This window comes from Camelus dromedarius, chromosome 1, assembly GCF_036321535.1.
Source record: "Camelus dromedarius isolate mCamDro1 chromosome 1, mCamDro1.pat, whole genome shotgun sequence".
NCBI lineage: Eukaryota > Metazoa > Chordata > Mammalia > Artiodactyla > Camelidae > Camelus > Camelus dromedarius.
In genome coordinates, this window is record NC_087436.1 from 45,676,609 (window position 1) to 45,700,570 (window position 23,962).

The 23,962-nt window shown below is 38.0% G+C and overlaps 1 protein-coding gene across 3 annotated transcripts in view; it reads right to left on the bottom strand.

The window, feature by feature from the left end:
* EGF (epidermal growth factor) overlaps nt 1-23,962 on the bottom strand; it is an 84,514-nt gene that overhangs the window by 15,486 nt on the left and 45,066 nt on the right. For all 3 annotated transcript variants that reach the window (XR_010379334.1, XM_010981086.3, XM_010981085.3), the window contains exons 12-18: nt 20,116-20,220; nt 18,116-18,339; nt 14,567-14,734; nt 13,701-13,850; nt 10,974-11,093; nt 7,062-7,178; nt 6,275-6,400 (exon numbers count right to left, since the gene is read on the bottom strand). Coding sequence is in view for 2 of the 3 variants with exons in the window: in XM_010981086.3 (XP_010979388.1) it covers nt 6,275-6,400; nt 7,062-7,178; nt 10,974-11,093; nt 13,701-13,850; nt 14,567-14,734; nt 18,116-18,339; nt 20,116-20,220 (1,010 nt within the window). In the remaining variant the exon portion in view is untranslated. The remainder of the gene's footprint in view (nt 1-6,274; nt 6,401-7,061; nt 7,179-10,973; nt 11,094-13,700; nt 13,851-14,566; nt 14,735-18,115; nt 18,340-20,115; nt 20,221-23,962) is intronic.

Sequence of the window (23,962 nt, forward strand, 5' to 3'; positions counted from 1 at the left end):
TTCCAGGGTCTATAGAGCCAGCTCCCCTTCCCAGGTGCTGATGGTGAGCAGACACTGCTGTTATGGGGATAGGGTTCAGGAAGCAGGAATTGACCATTATTAGCATTTGAAAAATTTCTAATTCAGATCGAGAAATACTGACTTTCTAAAATCCTAGAAAGTGATTCAAAATGCTAACAGTCCAGACATCCTCCCAACCTGTCTAGCCCTGCAGAGTTTTTCCAGCAGCCCCAGAAATCAACATTACAAATCAGGACATTAGCTGCAGAGTTAAAGAGAATCACCTGTGTTCCTACCTTTATTGAACTGTGAGCAATTAAAAAGGATTTATTCCAGATGCTATTAAATTATGAACACTTGGATTATTTCACATTCTCAACCCCAGTATCAATCTAATCAGGGAAGTAAACTCACCACCAGCCTGACTGAACCAAATGATTTCTAGAAGCTCTAATGGAAATACACTTGGGTATCAATTCCCTCTCCTAGGATCTAGACCACCCACCAACCCACCAGGGCAAATCCACCCAGGTTCAGACAGGCTGCCAGCACACAAGCAGCTATAGTTTCCCTCCGTATTTGTACAGGTGGTGTTTTTCCCACAGGTGTGCACGCCTAGTTGGCAGTCATCGATATCTGCCAGGAAAAGGGAGTAGGAAGGAGAAAAGGGGGTGCAAAAGAGAAAAGAGGGTCACATCACTGGAAAATCCAATATTCCGCAAGGGGAGCATTTTCAACTTCTTTCATGCTACATGCTCTCAGAGCTCTATACATTTTTAAATCCAAAAATTCTATCATAAATGTTGGAGAAAGAGATGAGCTGGGTCCCTCAGCTTCAGACCCATGCAAGTAAACTTCTGACGTAAGGCTGGAAGTTCTCCTGTTGCTTGGAAGGAAAGGACACTTCCCAGCACAAGTACCTCAGTGGGAAAGTTGGAGATTGATAAACTATCTCCAGGCAAACATTTAGAAGTTCAGATCATATCAAATATAGCACTTGTACCTTTTTTAATAAATATAAAGAAAGTCATTACTTCACCAACTATTCACCTTTTCTCTTCTCAGGTACCATCACCCTAACATTTAGATCCTCCCTCTCATCTGTTTTCCAAGGTTTTAAGAGCAGCCTTACTACATTCCCTACACCCTACCTCTCCTCCACTCTACTCCTCACCACCAGTGCCAGATTAATTTTCCTAAACCACATCTTCCATCACTGCACCCTTGACTCAAATGCTGCTAGTGTTTGTTGCCCAGAGTCATAATGCCCGATAGGGCAGCCATCGCCACATGTGAGTTCTGAGCACCTGCACTGCAGCTAGCCCACACTGAAATGTGCTGTAAGTGCAAAAACATGCCAGATTTTGAAGATGAAGTACTGACATATGAAAGAAGGTAAAATATCTCAATAATTTTTATATTTATTATGCACATTAAAATAGTATGTTGGATATACTGAGTTAAATAAAATATTATTAAAATTAATTTCCCCTGTCTCTTTTTACTTTTTGTAATGTGGCTACTAGAAAATTTTAAGTCACATATATGACTGACATTAGATTTCCACTAGACAGTGCTGGTCTAGAGAAGTAAAACCCCAATGACTGACCCTCAGATTCATAACCCAACCTATCTGTTATGGATTGAATTGTATTCCCCCCAAATTCATATATCAAAGCCCTGACTCTCCATGTGACTGTATTTGGAGATAGGACCTATAAGGAAGCAATTAAGGTTAGATGCAGTCAGAAGAGTGGGACCCTAATCCAATAGTACTGATGTCCTTAAGAGGAAGAAATACCAGAGATATCTCTTTCTCTTTCTCCCCACGGATCACAGAGCAAAGGCCACATGACTGTGGAGCAAGAAGGTGGCTATCTGCAAGTCAGGCAGATCCTCACCAGGAACCAAATCTGCCAGTATCTTAACCTGGGACTTCCAGCTTCCAGAACTCTGAAAAGTTACATTTCAGTTGTTTAGACCACCCAGTCTACACAGCATTTTATATGGCAGCCTGAGCAGACTAAACACAGCCTTGCCAACTTCAGTTTCTGTTCTCCCTCACACACAATCTACACTCAGTGCTCAATTAGGCTATTCTCTACCCCCAAATAACACCTGTGATGTGTTCATAGCTGAAATGCTCCCTACTCCTTCACATTTCTGCCTGATAAAAATGTACTCATGCCCCCAAGTCTATGCAAAATGATACTTCCTCCACGAAGTCTTTCCCAATACTGCAAACAGACATTTCTACCAGTTCTGAACTTCCATTTAATTTTCGCTACTCTTATGATGCGTACTTTTCTTCACCAATTATCACACCTGCAGTTATTTTTATTTTTACTTTTATTTTATAACATTCTTGTATTGAGTTAGTCATTTTACAATGTTGTGTCAAATTCCAGTGTAGAGCACAAGTTTTCAGTTATACATGAACATACATATATTCATTGTCACATTTTTTTTGCTATGAGCTATCACAAGATCTTGTATATATTTCCCTGTGCTATACAGTATAATCTTGTCTATCTATTCTGCATATGCCTGTCAGTATCTACAGATTTTGAAATCCCATTCTGTCCTTTCCCATGCCCCGCCCCCTTGGCAACCACAAGTTTGTATTCTATGTCTATGAGTCTGTTTGTTTTGTATTTATGGTTTTTTTTTTTTTTTTTAGATTCCACATATGAGTGATCTCATATGGTATTTTTCTTTCTCTTTCTGGCTTACTTCACTTACAATGACATTCTCCAGGGACATCCATGTTGCTGCAAATGGTGTTATGTTGTCATTTTTATGGCTGAATAGTATTCCATTGTATAAGTATACCACTTCTTCTTTATCCAGTCATCTGTTGATGGACAGTTAGGCTGTTTCCATGTCTTGGCTATTGTAAATAGTGCTGCTATGAACATTTGGGTGCAGGTGTCTTTTTGAAGTAGGGTTCCTTCTGGATATATGCCCAGGAGTGGGATTACAGGGTCATATGGTAAGTCTATGCCTAGTCTTTTGAGGAATCTCCATACTGTTTTCCACAGTGCTGCACCAAATTGCATTACCACCAGCAGTGTAGGAGGGTTCCCTTTTCTCCACAGCCTCTCCAGCATTTGTCATTTATGGACTTTCGAATGACGGACATTCTGACTGGTGTGAGGTGATACCTCATTGTAGTTTTGATTTGCATTTCTCTGATAATTAGTGATATTGAGCATTTTTTCATGTGCTTGTTGATCATTTGTATTTCTTCCTTGGAGAATTGCCTGTTTAGGTATTCTGCCCATTTTTGGATTGGGCTGTTTGTTTTTTTCTTATTAAGTCATATGAGCTGCTTATATATTCTGGAGATCAAGCCTTTGTCAGTTTCATCGTTTGCAAAAATTTTCTCCCATTCCATAGGTTGTCGTTTTGTTTTACTTTTGGTTTCCTTGCTGTGCAGAAGCTTGTAAGTTTTATTAGGTCCCATTTGTTTATTCTTGCTTTTATTTCTATTGCTTGGGTAAACTGCCCTAGGAGAACATTTTTGAGATGTATGTCAGATAATGTTTTGCCTATATTTTCTTCTAGGAGGTTTATTATATCTTTCTTATGTTTAAGTCTTTGATCCATTTTGAGTTTATTTTTGTGTATGGTGTAAGGGAGTGCTCTAGCTTCGTTGATTTACATGCTGCTGTCCAGTTTTCCCAACACCATTTGCTGAAGAGACTGTCTTTATTCCATTGTATATTCTTGCCTCCTTTGTCGAAGATTAGTTGACCAAAAGTTTGTGGGTTCATTTCTGGGCTCTCTATTCTGTTCCATTGGTCTATATGTCTGTTTTTGTACGAATATCATGCTGTCTTGATGACTGTAGCTCTATAGTATTGTCTGAAGTCTGGGAGAGTTATTCCTCCAGCCTCTTTCTCTTCAGTAATGCTTTGACAATTCTAGGTCTTTTGTGGCTCCATATAAATTTTATTATGATTTGTTCTAGTTCTGTGAAATATGTCCTGGGTAATTGGATAGGGATTGCATTAAATCTGTAGATTGCCTTGGGCATTGTGACCATTTCAACAATATTGATTCTTCCAATCCAGGAGCATGGGATACCTTTCCATTTTTTTTAAGTCTTCTTTAATTTCCTTCATCAATGGTTTATAGTTTTCTGTGTATGTCTTTCACCTCCTTGGTTAGATTTATTCCTAGCTATTTTATTACTTTGGGTGCTATTTTAAAGGGGACTGTTTATTTACTTTCTTTTTCTGTTGATTCATCGTTAGTGTAAAGAAATGCAACTGATTTATTAATGTTAATCTTGTAACCTGCTACCTTGATGAATTCTTCGATTAGTTCTAATAGTTTTTGTGCGGACCTTTTAGGGTTTTCTATATATAGTATCATATCATCTGCATACAGTGACACTGTTATCTCTTCTTTTCCAATTTGGATCCCTTTTATTTCTCTCTTGCCTGATTGCTGTGGCTAGGACTCCCAAGACTATGTTGAATAGGAGTGGTGATAGTGGGCATCCTTGTCTTGGCCCAGATTTTAGTGGGAAGCTTTTGAGTTTTTCATCGTTGAGTACTGTGCTGGCTGTAGGTTTGTCATATATAGCTTTTATTATGTTGAGATATGTTCCCTCTATATCCACTTTGGTGAGAGTTTTTATCATAAATGGGTGTTGAATTTTATCAAATGCTTTTTCTGCATCTATTGAGATGATCATACAGCTGCATTTCTTTTACATCATATTCTTGTAAGCAAGAACAGCCTTATCATTTTGGTATTCCTCACAGATCCTAGTACTACATCTTTGCACTAACAGGGGCCAGTTAAATATCTGTCACAATGAATCACTATCTGGAATAGCCCAAATGGAGTATTCTTTTTTTTTTTAACCGACATCCTATTGTAATCTCTATGAAATATCACCTTGAGAATGAGAGAGAGCTTTTCAAGAAGCAAAAACAAAGATGTACTCTCAGCCAAGAAATATAACTACTCTTAAGAACAGCAATAACAATTTTAAACAGCACTTATTATGTGCCAGGCGTGGGTCAAAGCACGGTATCTACATATATACTTGGAAGCAGAGGGACAGCATGGAGAACAAGGACAAGTCCAGTGCTTCCATGTGGCCTGAGGACTCCATGCCAGGCAGGCAGGCTGGGCCACGATACCTTGCTGCATGGAAGGAGGTGCGTTAGTAACAGAGTGAGAATTCAGAGTATGGTCAGTTTAAACATCCAAGAAAGTACACCTTCCTTTCTCTTCAAAGTAAATGAAATACAAAGCCTATTTGTCTAAATTATCTATGAGCCTGCTTAATTAGAGCAGTGACATTTTCCTGACTGACAGCCAAATATGTACTTAAAGGAGCATTTACAGATTTCTGTGGACTCCACAAAACTAATCTGATAAAGGTCTGATTTAAACCATCAGATCCAGAGAATTGCTAGTTATGACTGATATTTCATCTTCAACCTCAACATGTGGTAGAAAGCAATGCCATTTTAGTTTTTTATCAGGGCACCTGCCCCTCACCATGAAAAGATTTTTGTTTTCAGAAGGAAAAGAAAATACTGAAAGAGACATTTTAAAGCCCTATAAAACCTGACATAACTATTTCACTGGGCCATGATGGCTTCAGGCAGGTCTTCACTTGTATAGCGATGCTGTCCTACTGACACCTGGAATGGTACATGACATTCACTCAGTGAACTCCCAACCCAACAAGTCACACCCAGACCTTGGCAGAGGATGGTGATCATGAAAGAGCTCTTAATCATACCTTGCTTATATCTAAATGCCAGTGGCTTGAACTTATCAAGAGCCAGCTGGTGAGCCCTTTCACAAAACCATACCTCCTTTCCTTCACACACAGCAGTGGCTTCCAACAAACCTACACCAGCTCTGCAGTTCACCACAGTTCAATTGCCAGATTCAGTGAAAAGTAAATGCTGTCCAATTCCCCCCGTGATGGCTCCAGGCATGGAGTACTGATGAAGCACTGATGTCACTCAGCTCTCAGAGAAAGAATTAGAAAGGCGGAGGGGAAAACAGCCTCTGAGGGGTTCTGAAGCTGACTAGTGTGCTCATAGCAAAAGGACATGAACTTGACTATTTACCAAGAACTGCAATATATCAGTTTGAACAGATCACACAACTCCTCTTTTAGTCTGAACATGTGTGTCACCCCAATTATATCCTGTCTTTTCTCAGCCCACCACACCCAATGTTCTTTGATTCTCTAAGGCCTGCTTCACCCATCTCCCTCAGCACACAGCTCTCTTACCAAGACAGTGAATCCCATCTCCTTGGTAGCCTTCTGAGCATCGGCAGACGTGGCCACCTTCAGTATTGATGCACGTGGAGGAGCGGGGAGGGCAAACTGAGATACCCATCTCACATTCATCTATATCTGTGGGCAAAATGGTGAACTAGTGAAATATGCAGGGAATCCTGGTATAAATGAAATTGTAGTAAAGAATAGTGTAATCTCACATATGATCATTCAGCTATTTATAGGTATAATTTGCAAATGTAATGCAAACCCTGCATCTTGGACATAAAGTTCCCTTATGAATTAATTTCTACAGATTTCTTGGTGTTCGATTAGTTAAGTATGTGTAAATGAATCACTTTGTTGCCAGAGTTTCAGACCATAAGAACTGAGATTTTTACAGTAATGGCTATCAATACAAAATAGAAACCCATCCAGCAAGACCTATTTAATAAACTAAAACTTACGACCTAAGCTTTTGGGGGAAAAATGTATTTTTATTGGAATTGGGGAGTTTATAAATTTGACTTGAACTCAAATTCATGCTTCTGAAGCTAATTATAAATTCTCCTTAATGTCAATTGCATATATTATGAAATTTTAATATAAACTCAATATAACAATATATGTTTCATATTTTCTATACATACATCCATTAACTTTTTAGATAATATCAAATAATTTATTCAACCCTACTGATTATATAAATCCTTCTGGAGATACTGAATCAGCAAGATCTGAGAGAATGTTTCTGATTCACTGTTTCCAGATAGTACGTGTATCTGGCCTTTGTTATTACCAGAACATAGTCTTCCATCTCCAGCAAATCCTTTCAAACACTGACACGTGGCATCCTCTCCCTCTGAAACACACTGAGCCTGTGGACTGCATCCCATGGCACCACAGTCATCGTCATCTGCAAACAGTGAGAACCCCACTAGATTATTTCCAGATCTCAGAGAGGAACATGGATTTTAATGTTTTGGTTCTACAGAACATCCCAGTACTTCCTTTCCCAAGTTCTGGAACAGGTTAACCTCCAAACAGAAACACTTTATTGACCTGTAAACTATATCTGTATTAAAGGATCCACAAGCCATATGTTTCTATTTACATGCTCTCAACAAATCTAGTCTTAAAGAAGTGTGTGGTATTCAAAGACCCCTAAGTGAACTTATTTATAATTTTTTAAACAATTTGAAAATTTGAAATACAAAATTTCTCAAAGTAAATGAACTCAAATTTCAAAAATTTTATTGCCTATTTGAAAATTCCCAACCATCATGACATACGAAAGAGGTCAATATATTTTTATCCCGCAAAGACACACAAACTAATATGGAGCAAGTAGATCTGTGTACCAACATGGCAAAGAGATTTAATTATGAAAAGATTTATCATCAACTTACTAAAGTTATGTTTCATATATAATAGAAAATGTATGTCAAAATTCATGATTATCAAGACTTATGCAGTGACTTGCAAACCTCAAGGCACTTTTACAGAGTCACGAACCATAAAAACTAAATGCTATAAATGGATCATTTCATTTCATACCCCACTGAAATGCATATGCCTCAGGGGATGGAGCTGCATATTGAGCCATTAACATGAGCAAGTTTTTTTTTTTCCTTTAATTACTTAAGTATATAGTCATTCTTCAAATGACTCCTCCCTGTTGGAGTTGGAGTATCTGACATACCACAGTAAGATATAAACTATTTTCTGCCTTTCCACTGCTAAGTTTGCTCATCTGAGTACAGAAGAAGTCAAGAAGCCCTCCAAAGTTGCCCATAAATTAAAGAAAGTTAAATGATCTAAGTAGTATCTAGGTGTCATGTGAATGCAGACATCCGGTAATTGCATTTGATTTGCTTAGCTTTTAGAGCAAGAAGATTTCTCCTGTGGGAACACATACCCTTCATGCTTGCTTGATCACCTCCTGTCACTCATGACTCTTCGAGATGGATAAGTTCAGACTAAATCAGTTATCCATTTGATGTGGCATTTATTTGGAAGACTAGCTCCCAAATCACAAGGCTGTTCAGAGTGTATGGTGGACAGTATCCAGTTACCCAAGACTTTTAAATCACTTGCAGAATTATTTCAAATTAGAATATGAGTCAGGATTTATTTGGTAACTTGCAAACCCCAAGGCAGCTTTGCATAATGAAAAGCAATGGATGTGTATCTGCAGGAGGGATGGGCCGTAGTCAAAGTTCTTTCTGCCACAAACCAGCTCCAGAAGGAAGGAATGTCTTGTTTCACATGCCTCCTCCCTAAAACACAGGTTGACAGTTTCTGTCTAGTCTACTTCACATGATTGCTTTAAGAACTTGAAGAAAAAGTGACTTAAAAAAAGTCTTTTGAGAATTATAAATTATTATACATATTTAGATAAGGATGATAAAGAAGAGTATTCAGGTGACAGCCTGAATCAGAATTAGCCTTATCCCACTAGAACACTCTGGGGTCTGTTAGTAAAACTAGTAAAATTAATTCATTCAGAGGTACCTATTATATGCCAGATCGTAATGAGGGCCAAAATTATTGTGGTGGAAAATACAAAGGCTCTGCTTTCTACATGATTAATTACTTAAGTATAATAAGCACAAGCAAGAAACAGTTCAGGGTTCCTAGAGAACTGAAACAGCTCTCACCTCACCTGGTCAGGAGGATAGGAAAAGCTTTCTGAGAAAGTGCACATTAAGCTGAGATCTGAAGGATACACAAGACTTGGAGGGGAGCGGGTAAAAAGGGCACTGTGGGCCGAGCAAACACCACTAGCATGTTACAGGCAAGGCCAGTGTAGTTAAATCAGGCCACAGAAAGCTGGGGACAGAAGGGCACAAATGGAGGCCGGTGAGTTGGATTCAGGCTAGTTTCTCCAGGGCTCAACATGCTACATTAAGAATTTTACATTTTATTCATGAATTTAGAAAAACTCATGATTTTAGTAAACTTGACAATGAGACTTTATGATTGAATCACTTTGCTATGTTGTATACAGATCTACTTGCCACATATCACTCTGTGTATCTCTGGGGAATAAAAATACATTGACCTAAAATCTGATATAAAGTTTTCAAACTTATTAGCATAGATGCTTGTTTGGAATGAAATCTCACTGCAAAACATAAATAAGACCCCAACTTAGCCTAACACAGGCAGAACTAAAACTCTACAGACTAAGACAAAATAGATCGCAATCCAGGGAGGGAAAGATGTAATTTTCATCAAGGCAGTCAGTTTCATTTATTCTGCACAAGGCAAAGTACAATCTCCAGGTACGAAGCCAAACACAGCCTATTACATATGTATCCCAAATCTTTGGCCATTCAATCACTCCCCCATCCCACCCATGTGGCCTAAGTTACTATCTGTCATTCATCTTGGTCTTGGGAGTCCCTCAAACATTAGTCTTTCAAAATATGCTCTATGAGCCTCTAAGGATGCCTAGTGACTTTGAAAAGGTTCCCTATACTGCTAACATTTATTATGTATATTATTGTATTCTATCACATTGTTTGTCTCCACATCAGACTGCGACCTTGGAGACTGGAGCTATATTCAGCTCATCACGGCACCCCCAGAACTTAGCACAAACTATGGCAGATAAACAGTCACCAAATGAGTAACATTCTTTACATGATAATGTTTCCAGTACTTCTTTCCTTGAATTGAATTATTTGGTTATAATTTTCAAAATCTTTGGTCAAGTCACTAACTTAATATATCTTAGTCTCAGTTTTCAAAACTGTGAAATGATGAGGATCAAATTAGAGGATATATTTAAAGGACCTGGTAAACTCTAAAGCTCCATACACATCATTATTACTACAAATATCCACCTCTTTGTATTTAATCAAAAATCACACCAATAAATTCCTGTAAGGAGGGGTAAGAGGTCCCAGGGTTTTGTACTCTGCCAACCACAAAAGCTGGACGAGCACTTTGTTAAGTGTATACAGTGTCCTGATGTGGAGTTCTCAAACTTATTTTTAGCCATATACAGTGTTAAAATTAAATCTTACTCAGAATATAAATAAGTATTAAGTGTTTAAAAGCAGACCTGCACTGATTGAAAGGCAGAGACCTAGTGTGAAGAAGGAGTGGGGTTTGCAGACGCTCTAGGGCTGAGCTAAGCCCAGTTTGAAGACCACTGGTTTCATGAATGAATACGGAATATAAAAGAATTAGGTGCCCTAAAGTTGTTATATACTGAATAAATTATTTAGCATTTTGGTGATAAATGATCTATAAAGAAGAAAAAATTCTAACACTTGCTGTTTGTGGACTTTCTGGAGCAGCTGAAGTGACCAACCTATATTTGTTTATCAATTACCATCTGCTTGTCACACTGATGGAAGTAAAGCTAAATGGGCCAAATACCAAAAACACTAGGTGTGGATGGGGATACACTCAAATCTATTCTGGCCTATTTTTCCTCTTTGTTTTCAAGTTCAACTTCTTCAAGGAAGTTTCAGTCCAAAAACTCTCAATGAGTAAAGATCATGTTCAGTCTAATATGCAGCCATCTTTCTCAGGCAAACTATTCAGAAGAGAAAGACCAAAGTTTGAGTCCAAAGTTTGGCCTCACTAGGTTTGTGCAGACTTAGTCAACATTAAGTTAGAGATAATTCAGAATTTCTAATTAGTAGGATGGAAACTGTTGGAACCAAAGCTGTATTGGAGAACTTATTATTCATACCTGACACCATGATTTCAGCCACTAGCATCTGTTGAGATCCTGTACTGTTATCTTCAAACTCCCTACTCCTGGGTAAGATGTCCAATGGCGTTACTTGATTACTCAGATCTGGTCCACTACCTATTGAAGGTCAACAGACACAATTAATTTACCTTCTGTGATTCAAGAAAAGTTTGAGTTAATTTATATTTATGGCCGTTTGTTGGTTGTGAGTTCAGACTCATGCTTACAGTAGGAGGACTCAAAGAAGCTGATAGGGTTTGGTGACTCAGAAAAACCTTCCCTGCTATACTATACCCTCTCAGCTTCACTCTGTGCACTTGATGATTGAGGGTTGGGGGAGCAAGGAGGGAAGGAAGACAGGACTCGTTTAGGTACTGGCAAAAAACCAATAAAGGTACAATACCAAAAGCCTTATGAACATAATCCACTCATAATCACAGTCCATCATTACTAAGGACAACTTAGTGAGATGATCTCCCCAAGCTGCCTTTCACATACACTCCTCCTCCTTTAGGCTGCTTTCAACATTTATTTTAGCCTGATTTAACTTGTATTTAGAAATGCAGAAGGGCATTAAACAACCATAATTTAACATAACCATGGGACCCATGCAATTTTCAAGAATATGGGAGAAATGGATCCCCTAAAACACCACGTATTCTCTAAGCATGGTCCATGGATCCCTGGGTCTCACTGCCCAGAGTCTATAAGGTCAAAACTACTTTCATAAAAGGCAAATAACTGTATCATTATTTTCACTGTGTTGACACTGGTACCAATGGGGCAAAAGCAGTGATGGGTGAAGGTGTGGTGCCTTAGCTTAAACCAAGTCATGCTACTAGTGGCATGTTCTCTGCTGCGGTCTACTAGTGGTCGTGTTCTTCACTGCCACATACACACACACGCGTGCGCAAACACACACGCTCCAGTTTCACTTAAAAAACCCATGATGACGGAGTAAAATTGATTTTTAGAAATCTTACCCATGAGCTACTTGGCTCTTTAATATTCTGCATAATGAAACGGGACGCACACATAAAACACTGTGTATGTACTGAGGTTATGATAGCTGTTTGGAGGAAAAGCACTTGTGAACTCTCAGAGTTGCAAGCCAAAACTAGACTCTTTTTTTCATTGAACATGATTTTTACCTGAAAGAATGACTGATAAACTGTGTCATTAACATTTGGTGATTCAGTATTTTCTAAAAAACGAATGGAGGGATGTTTTCACTTCAAGGAAAATAACTCACAGTGCTTGTTGACAATAATAAAATATGATCTTTCAAGTGAAAAGTAGAATTCTGGAAAATTTTCCACCACTTTGAGCTTGACAAAATCCAGATATTCAAAGGCTTTTCTAATGAATTTGATGATAAAAATTAACAAATATGATTTTATATATATTAATATGACATTTGGAAGATCTGCATAATTCAATCAACATTTTAAAACAACTAAAACATGATGCTACAAAACCATACATGGCAAAAAATCTACTCAACAGACACAAAATAGACCACTGGATTTTAATGTAGCAGACGGCAAAAAGTCCACTGATATGGCTTCAGTTTCAACATTGCAGCTAGCTTTAAGAAACAATTACCTGTCTAGTTCTGATATAGTATCAAAAGAAGATATACAAGAAAGGCATCTGAAACGGCTACTGAACAATCCTCCCTCTTCCAACTCTATGTCTGTCTGAGACCAGATTTTCTTCACAGACTTCAACCAAAACAACACAGCAACAGACCTAACAGAGAGACAGCTGGCAGAATCGGGCTGCCCTCTATTAAGCCAGACATTAAACATATGAATGTAAAATAATGCCATTCTTCTGACTACATACTTTTGTTTTGAAAAAAGTTATTTTATTTATTTTCATAAAAATACGTTCACATATAACAGACTATTACTGTAATTTTAATAAAGATATTAATTTCTTAGTTTTAATTTCTAATATAAATCTTGATAGATATAACCCACACAAACAAAAACCCTTAAGATTTTCAATCATTTTTAAGAATGTAAAAAGACTCTCAAACCAAAAAGATTGAGAACTGTTATCCTAAGGCAACAATTAATAGAAAGTTCTGAAAATCCAAAATACCCAATTCTGGTCCATAGATAACTTAATCCATTTATTTGTTATCAATCTGTCACCTAACTTACACCATGCCTATCACACAAACATGAATTTTTTAAAACATCTAAAATAAAATTTAAATTCTCTTTGGTATAAGATACCAAGAGATGAATCCAAATACACCTTAACTGTCTGGATGCACATTCAACGGAAGCAAATCAGTACTACTGGGACAGTCATGCGGCAGGGGGGTTGTAATATGACTACCTCTAAAATTGAGGCCATAAAACTTCTAAACAAAATGTCTTTGAATATTCCCTGAATTGGTAAAATACTGATACTTATTTCCAAGGATAGGCTACTCCACCATAAATAGGGGGGCTGGAGCAATGGAACTTCAGACTTTGAATATTATCTTTTGTTCATTAATTTTACAGCCAGAGGAGAGCAATCAAATTTAGTTTGTAATAAGGAGACCAAACTTATCAGAGGGAAAAAAAAAAAACGACAGCTTGGCATCCTTAAAAGCAAGGAAGCTTTTAATAATATAAAATATTAAAAATCAGCACAAGCATAGAATCAATGTAGAACAATATTCCTGAGCCAAGGTAAGATAATTTAGCCAGTTTATCATATTACCTGCCAATATCTGATGGCCATTCAGAGCCAGACATGCTTTTCCATCCGGGGCTTTCACAAAACCTTCACGACACAAACACCGAGCAATTCCAAACCTCTCTTTGCAAATATGTTCACAGCCTCCATTTTGATGCAAACAGGGATCTGCTCCTATCAGGAAGAAGAGACGCATTCACAGATGGGCTTGGAGATGAGAGGGGTGCCACTGATACAGATCTCAAGCACACAGCTTTAGGGGAGAGAAACTCTGTATCTAAATGAAGCCTATATCAAGAGTATTTCAGAAGAGTTCCTATAAAGAGCCACTGGTTCTAAGATAAGCTCAGAATGTTATTACCTTACGAGTATTTATTGAGTTTAGACAGTACTTTTGTTCAAGAAGCTCTCTGGGAAGATGGGATTCCTATTTCCTGACTCATAATCTAGTCAAACTGACAAAGGACAATTCAGAAAGAGTGACTGTAGGACATTTAGTGACTTTTCCATTTGCTTACTTACTCCTAGCTGATGCTCACTCAGTGACACTCTCAGGCTGTGGCTGGGAAGGCCCAGTGTAGAGAGAAGCTTCCACTGCAGGTTTCTAAATTGCTCCCTCTACCCATCCCCACCCTGGTCCTTAGTGCCTTTAGCCCGAGTCTTTGAAAAGGAGCAGATAAGTAAAAGCTGCTCAGGAGAAGAAAAGATGAGGTTGGAGGGATAAAGCCCAAACTCACAACAAGATTCTTAGTTAAAAGGAAATCCAAATCTCTGGGAATTTTAACATATACCCAAATTAGTAAGGATTGCAACATCTTCCCCTCCTCCCTGCCATCAAACAATCAAAATAGTCACAGATTCCAGTCAAAGAACGACTGTGCCCAGCGTACCTGGTTTTGCCAATGGATGAACTACAACCAGTGATGAGGGCTTCAGCATGCTGCCTCGGAGACGTACCCTGTTTTTGCCAGTCCTCTTGTTCACCCTTATTACCGATGGCATAGTCCAATCGGAGAACCACACATGATCCTCAAACACAGCCACAGCAAATGGGTGACCTGGAAGTAGCCCAAATTCATTACATACATCTTGTCTTTGCCATATTTTTAAAAGGACAAGGCTTGAAATATACACCCATCTCCTACACTAAATCAATGCTTTAATACAGCTGCTAAGCAAAGTAGGAGCCACTACCTACATCTGTGTCAAGGAGAACCAACGTGATGAGGTAACCTCATCTCAGAATGGGAGCTTGCTGGTATGAAGACATCTAAAATATGGAGAGTGGGAGAATGTGGGCTAATTGACATAACACCAACAAGAGAGAGACCAGGGCAGGAAGATCTCCATGTTCAGTGATTCTGTCACTACTGATAGAATAAACAACTTAACTGAGTAAGTTATTTTACTCTTTTTTGTCTTAGGTTCCTTGTCTTTTGAATGGCAGTAATTAAGTAGTAGATTAAATTCACAGGTTGTTGTAAAGATTTTTAAAAATCTAAGGTAACTGAATTAACAGTCTCTTCAAATTCCCCTCTCCACTAACACATTTTCCTGCATTGGACCCCCACATCCCTTTCTATCTCTCCTCTTAACTAAAATTCATCCATTGATTGTGTTCCTGGTGTCATCCCTCCTGCCTTCTCTGGGACCTTGTTCTGTCAGTTACTCTTTTCATTTACATTCATTCTCTCCATTTTACCAGTTTCTTTCTCTTAGCTGATTAATAGCCTCAGGTCTCTCCTATCTTAATTCCCTCATCCCCTTGAACCTCTCTAGCTTCTTTTTGTCTCTTCTCTTCTCAGCCAAATTTTTCAAAAGTCATTTATTATCTGCTGCCCCCAATCTACCCCTAAGTGGGCTCTTCTGATCCCTCTTCAACTAAACCCACTTTTCCATGCCACTGAAATTGCTCTAAGATATTCCAGTATTTAGTAAGCTGGGAAATGTTTTAATACACTATCTCAAGTGGTTAGTGGCTAAGCCTAAGGAGCCACAAGTTTGGAAGTTTTTATCACGTCGTCACATTCCCCAGGCCAGACTTTGCAAATAAGCAATGAATTTGGTGGATTAGGGTGAATGTCTCCCTCTAGTGGCAGCAAATGCAAATGATCTGTCCTGTTGAAAATGGATCTCCACCCATCATTATTGACTGCTGCCATTAAGATTCATTTCGGTCTCTAGCTTTTGTCCCAAATTAAAGCCATAAATGTAGGAAGGGAATTTTTTAATATAGCTATTGTGGGGGTTTTTTTTCACTATGGCAGAAAACGCATAAAACAAAATTCACCATATTAGCCTAAGACAACCCAGTTTCAGTAGTGTTAAATACCTTCACATTGTTGTGCAAGCAATTTCCAGAAATTTTTTTTTCTTGCAAAACTGAAAATCTATGCCCGTGAAACAACTTCCCGTCTCCCCCTCCCCTAGTCCCCAGCAAATACTACACTACTTTCTGTTCTTGTCTAAGTGTGACTATTCTAGATACCTTAAGTAGAACTGTGGAATCATACAATATTTCTCTTTTGTGACTCACTTATTTCACTTAGGAAAATGACCTCCGGGTTCATCTATGTTGTAGTGTGTGTCAGAATTAGCTATAGTTTTTCAACAAAAACCCCACACTAGATATAATCTTCCCTATTGTTTTGTTTACAGGAGAGGCACAATTGTGTTTTAAATTAAAAATGAATTCCTTCAATCTTTACATTAAAATTCTGAACTGGCAGTTGAGCTGCCACCACTATATGCCAGTAGGTGGCACTATAATGATGGAAATGGTTATTTAGATATTTTCATACCTAATTATTTCATAACGGCCTTTAATAGGAAGTTGTATTAGTCATAGATTACTGCAGTAAAATTATTTACAAAATATCTCCTATGCTTTTTGGTTTAGAATATCCTTTACATTCTAGTTAGGAATTTTTAAATCCCTTTATATCTTGATAAATCAAAACAATCATTTTACATTTATTTGGGAGACATATTTTTAAATAATGTACATCTCCCCTACTAGACCCCATGACTTCACAGGAACCGTATTTGTTTTACTCTCCACTGTATCTCTACTTCTTATAATGATTCAATAAATATATGTTAGGTGCATGGATGATAAAATCTATGATTATACACAAGCTTATGATTTACTGTAAAATATGTCAATTTTTAAAGAAGCTTCAAAATACATAAAATTTTAAATTATACTTGTCTTGATAATTTAATGTATAATACAAATTTAGAAATTCATTACCAAAGAGAGTGGGCAAAAAAAAAAAATATATCTTACACAGATTTTTAGTTTGTGAGCTTCTTCCTAAAAGAGAGGGACCATGTTTTTCCATCTTCTCAACCAACCAGTTTCTAAATTCTGAAAGCACCTTTAACATCCCCCCGACCTTCATTTTGATATCCAATCTGTTACCATATTCTCTCAGGTTTTCAATCGCAGTGATTTTTTTGTAATACTCTAATCCTCCATTCCTCTTTTAAATGGCAATGTTCTAGCTTAGGCCTTTATTAACTGCTGACTGAACAGTTGTCATAAACTCCAAACTGATTTCTTTCTCTCCAAATTCCAATACAACCCTTATACTGTTACCTAAGGGGTTATCCTGAAGTACCAATCTTACCAAATACATTTCCTGCTCAAGAACATGCAATGGCTCCCTAGTACATTCAGAATTAAGTTTAGTTAATACATCCTGGCAGTACTAATACACAATGACCAATTTTTGCAGCTGTATTTCAAATGATAACATTTTACGACTCTATTTACCACATGGCCCAGTTCAAATATTGTCTTTGCAGATTCCCTGAATCAAAATGAATCCCCCACTGCTATAGAATCTCACAACCATTTGCACTTCTCTTTTAACAGTCAGCATAGACTACTATGGTTTCAAAGGTATTTATGAAAATACATGATACCCTATGCAAAATCTGAAAATATAATAGGACAGAAATCTATATTTATTAATCTTTGCACGAGTGGATATGTGGATATTCATTAATGCCTAAAGGTGATATTATCATTTGTGAAAAAGACATTTTATAAAACACAATGATAACAGCTGAATCATTTATTTATACCTAAATAAGTTTTTTAATGTTTAATATTTTCATTCTGATTTTAAGAAATCTTGGCAAAGAGAAATGATTATATACCACTATTTTTTATCCAATATTCCAGTGTTAAAAGTAATTCTCATAGCTCATAAATCCCGGAGAAGTCTGTTAGTCTATTTGTCTCTACGTCTTTCTCACCATATATTTAAGGGTTTGGGGGAGGAGGGGCAGGGGCGGTGAGTGAGCGTGAGAGAGAGAGAGAGAGAAAGAGAGAGTGTGTGTGTGTGTGTGTATGTGTGTAAACATATTTTGTATTTAATACTCTTCAATACTCAGCCAACTTGAAGAAAACATCCATTCCAAAGCCTCACCTACATCGTTCTGGGCAAGTCTTTGGCGTTCTGAACCATCCAGATTGGCCATTTCAATCACAGACTGCTTGGCATCACACCAGTACAACTTGTCAGTTAGGTAATCAATCGTTATTCCACTGGGCCAGATCAGATCTGAGTTAACTATAATCAGTCGGCCAATGCCTTGAAGGGAAGAACTTTCAATTCGTGGATTAATCCCCATATCAGTCCAGAATAATCTCCTTTAATCAAGAAAACATACAACAAACAAAATTTGCATGGAAAAAAATTCTTTTATTCTTTCATTAAAAACATCAATGTAAATCACTTTAGGATAAACTAAAGTGGTACACCAACGAATATAGAAAGTATAGCACTGTATGTAGGACAAATAATTTTCAAAAGCAAAAAATTACCTTCTCTATGTAGAACATTTGGACAGAAAATGTTGAATTAAGCTCAGATCATTGGATAAAAAAGGAATCATTTGTTTAAAAACTATAGTATATCACTAATGGAAAGTGTTTGAGTACATATTCTTAAATTAAGTGTTTCATGCTGCAAAAGGCAATGGAAGCTTCTTGCTAGCCTGTCCCTCTGCTATGCATATGTTAAACTCACTATATATGTAAAATTACAATATAAAAGGAAGAGTGTATTTATTATCCAGTTTTATATGATATACTCAGTTAACTTGGTCAGTTTTCAGTTCCATAAATCAGGTGCTTAGGCACATTTTTTGAAGTCATTATGATTTATTATCTTTTCACTGGCTTGTTTAGAGATGGTTACATTCCCACTGTTTTAATTATGTGGCTGGCTCCAAATTAATTATCTATTTCTACCAGTATATTATTTCTCATAGACTATCATAAAATTTCCATCATAAATAAAACTGTTAGCTTTTATCCCTGATTTTTTAACTAGGAAGGAATCTCCTTAAATTAATCTCTAAACCTAAACAAACATTTGTCACTAATTCACAATTAACAACAGCCTTTCCTCAGCCATAAAAAAGAATGAAATAATGCCATTTGCAGCAACATGGATGGACCAACAGATTATCATACTAAGTGAAGCTAGTCAGACAGAGAAAGACAAATATTAATGATATCCCTTATGTGTGGAATCTTGAAAACAGTACAAATAAACTTATTTACAAAACAGAAACAGACTCACAGACATAGAAAACACACTTATGGTTACCAAAGGGGAAAGGGGAGGAATGATAAATTGGGAGTAGGGGACTAGCAGATGCACACTACCATATATAAAATAAACAACAAGGATTCACCATATAGCACAGGGAACTACATTCAACATCTTGTAATAAACTATAACGGAACAGAATTTTAAAAGAATATATACATATATATGTTTAACTGAATCACTCTGCTGTACAGCTGAAACTAACACAATATTGTAAATCAACTATACTTCAATGAAAAACAACATACAGCCTTCTAATCTTTCAAGATTTCTCTTTCCTCTTGTCTAAATCTAGGAATGACCTATCACTTGAACTCATCTTATGATTTTTCTAAATAAAATTCATAAGCCATGCAATCCAAACATCAGCCTCTCTCAGGAAACAATGTAGATTTCAAAACAAAGTAGGTAGGGTAATGGGCTTATGTCTCATTGGTTACTGAATTACAGCTCCTTCTTTTCAAAAAGATTTTCAAAAACTTGATTTTACTTAAAATGAAAGGATAGCTAAACAATAAAATTTTAAATCAAGAATTGAAAGTCAATTTGACACAACATTGTAAAATGACTAACTCAATAAAAAAAGTTTAAATAAAAAAAAAGAATTGAAAATCAAAAGACATTAAAAGGATGAGGAAGGCATGCCAGCCATACCATTTCTGCACATTTGAACAAATCTCATGTATTTTCTTGGTTTCTGATTCCACTGACCACCTGAGGTCTTAACGACAAATTTTGTACATTAGCACAGCAAACATGAACTGTCACGTGACGTCTGCAGAAAGGTCTTTATTTTCACAAATACTTACTTGGCCATTGGATGAACAGCAATTCCTCGTGGCTGAGAGATATCCTCTTTAATGATTACTTCACGGTATTTTCCATTTAAATCACTCCCTTGAATGAGAGATTTCCTAAAATGCATGTGATTGTAAAAGGCTTGTTACATCAACTTTACTTTTTAAACAAAAATACTCCTTTCCCCTCTTACTTACTGAAAAGCAATGACAGACATTCTAAACTACCCCAATTGCACGTGTGCATGTGCACACACACATTCTCACACACGTCAGAACGTGCCCACAAATTCTATTTTTTTTTTTAACACAGTGTTTTAATTAGTTTCCCAATATTTATCCCCAGCAATTAAAATACACAGTGAAAGGATAAAGTAAGAAGGGGACTGTGTCAGTGGGCCGGCAGGGATAAAGCCAGAAGTGTAAATACCACCATTCCTTTCTCTTCACAACCTCCCAGCTCCTGCTGAAACCAGTAAAAGCCAGAGGAATCTCAGCCTCTTGGCCACAGACCATGGGGAGGAGAGAGAGTAGACCTGTAAGGGTCACAAAGACAGTCAGCACAAGGACAGTAGGGGGACAGTTATATTGACTTTTAATTTTCTTCCATGTGATTCTAAGACAAATGGGAGTACTGAAATATTTGCTGCTCTTTACATTAAAAAAAAATGTAATAACCCTTTAGAATCTGGAAGGGAAGAAAACTCTTGTTTTCTAATTTTTCCATGTATTTGTCAAACAAATCTGTATTATCATATAAACATTTACTAAGTACCTATTGTGTGCCAGGGATTGGCCTAAGCACTGGAGACACAACAGTAAACAAAGATCAGCAGGAGAGCAAGAGGGAGGGACAGGAAGGGGAGGGGAGGGAGGGAGGGAGGAAGGCAAGAGGGGAGGGAAGAGAGGGAGAGGGAATTACAAAACAGAAGATAAAGATTGCAACTGGCAGATTCCGAGCAGGCTGGCAGGTGGCTTGCTGAAGTGCACTGTGAGCTCTCCTGGGCTTCCAGCCCCAGCAGCTTTCTGAAGCAGGCAGGGCCATAAGCAGAGGGGATTAAAAGAACCTCTCTTCTCCACCACATGCAGCCTGCTCCCCTGTTCCCCGCTTGCAAACTAGAAACTACAACTATCTTTAATTTATTCAACAAATATCTGGAAAGGCCTATCCCTTGTTCTTGTAAGCAATGTGTACAAGCAACAGGCCTGCCCCGAAACACAGGGCAGGACAATTCCCTCTCCCCTGTCCTGCAAAACACTAAGGAGATCCCCAGGGTGTCTATTCAAATGCCCCTTCTAGCCAGTGGTGGGGAATCGGCTTGATCTCCTCTTCCTCATGGGCCATATGCAGGAGGGAGGTAAAAGGTAAAACTGGCTCAGAACCTGGGCTGGGTCAAGTACGCTTTGCAAACTACCAGCTCAGGGCAGTGGATAATTTGAAACCATTTATATACTCCAGTGCCACTTTTTAAAAGATAATTTGAGTGGTCACCAGAAGGGTACTGCTGGGTGGAAGGTACTTTTGAACTCTATGAGTCAAATTCACTAAGTCACAACTGTCACCGTGACTGCTCCCTTGGTGGAGGGAAGGAATTCTGAGACCACTTGCTGGTGACCAGGGGAGATAAAACTGTCAGTTCTGATCTCATTGCTACATCATCTCCAAATTCTTACTGTTTTGAGGAGTGAGGTGATGAGAACTGAGACCGACACAAGCTCCTGACTCGAGCTCTCTCAGGCAGGACTAATGGAATTTCCTCTCAAAGCTCCCCACGGGGTCACCCAATAACACACTTCTATTTGATTCAGCCGAAAAGCACATCTCAAACTCCAGTGTTGGTCATGAGAAAGCAAAGACAAGGACGGACATGCGGGTTCACATGAGTTGAAGCAGAGTCCTTAATCTAGTGGAGCGTCTTGCTCTTTCTATTCATTATCTACTTGGTCTCAACGCCACTGGGATTCTCTAAATCCATCCTGTACCAGGGCAAGAGTTGTCCATCCAACAACCATAGAAGAGTGATTTTTACCTCATGGTAATTTTTGTTACCTCAAAAGGATGAGCACACAGCTATCTTACATTGTTTCCCTCTTGATTCTCTTCACTAGGCATTTGACTTTAGGAATCATGATTTCTTAATGCTAAACAAAAGCATTGCCAGTGGAATTGTCAATTTGCTTCCTTCCTACAGTTAGATGTTCATTTGAATCTGTCTTTTCCTAAGCCAATATAAACTGTAAGCATCCATTCTGGTTCTTTTACTTGGTTAAAAGTTACCATATAATCTAATATCACAAGCTTGGAATCCCAGTTATTTAAATCCAATTGCTAGCTAATATCAAGGTTTTCCAACTATAAACCTCTCATTTCCAGACAAATTAAAGGTTTTCTCTTAGCAGCTGCCTTTGGAGGGAAGAGAACTTGAGAAGGGCTTGTTATTACTCAAGTCAATGAACTAGAGAATCTGAGGTCTGATCCTACAGGATACGATGATGCCGGTCTATCTCCCGAAGGCATTGCTTCGGCAGTAGGTACTATGGTGCTATTAATTAAACACTTAAAATTAGAGGTGCCATGCGAACGTGGGAAATATGAGGAGACCAGCATCCTTAGAGGGGCTGAAAGCGGCTGACATCTGCTGTCCCAATCAACGTTTCTGAAAACAGTCGTGTACAAACTCTGTTATTATGCACAGCTAACATTTTAAATGTCTTTTTAAGTAGGTTCAACACAGAGAAGGCTGTTTTTATGATTTTTATCACTATTACAACTAAAGTTATATGAAGTTATATTTTCATTTGTTATATGACTCTGGGTTAAGCATATTTATCAACTCCAGTTGTTGGAGGCAATACATACCTATGATTATTAAAAACATAAGCTTTAGAAATGGTCATCCTTCCATTTGAAATCCAGATCCAGTACTTGCTGGCTGCTTTACCTTGGGGAAGTTATTTCACCTCTTTGATTCTCAATTTTTTATCTTTTAGTTGGGGATATGAAAACTTACCTTCTGGGGAGTCAGTATGGATATAAAGCTCTTAGTGCACTATCTGGTACATCTCAATTATTGAACAAGTGAATAAATACCCAAAGGAATGAATGAATGAATGAATGAATGAAAATGTACTCACTCTGGATACAGATATGCCATAGTATTGATAACTGTGTATCACAGCATACATCTGGCTCATTTTTAAAAGCCCATTTGTTTCCCATGGGTTATCCAGATCAAAAGAGATTTTCTGGTACATAGAAGGCCCACCCCTAAGCATATAAAGCCAATCCCTAAGACTTCTTCCTCTATGTTGACAACATTTGATTTCAGAGGCAAAACCCCAGTGACTTCCCCTTCTTTTACTTTAACATAGTTGCACAGGTGCCAGATGTTCAGGTTTGCTACCATGTCACTCCACAGCTTTAAGTTACTCTGTAAAAGTAACCCAGAGCATGGAACCTCTAATCCTCTCCTGTGAGGTACTCTGTGGTTAGCTCCTCCTTACTCAGAAGCAAAGAAGTGGGCTCTCCTCTCACTAGCACACAGAAGGGATGCAGCCACTTCCCTCCCCACTCCTCCTCCCACCTGCAGCATTCCTAGGGTTCACAGGCCACACACACACACCCCCCACCCCCAGGTACAGCAGTGCTTCTTGCAGTCCCAAGAGCAGTGTGCCCAGAGGACAGACACAGTACAACTTCTCTCTGGTTCTGTTATTTTCCATCAAAGGGAAAGCAGACCATCTTCCCTACCTCATGAGGACTTTCCTCACAATTCCAATGTGAAGCTCTCACTCCCTCCTTCATGCTCACTTAACCAAGAGCCAATATGCAGGTTCTAGTCAAGACTTGTCACTTGGA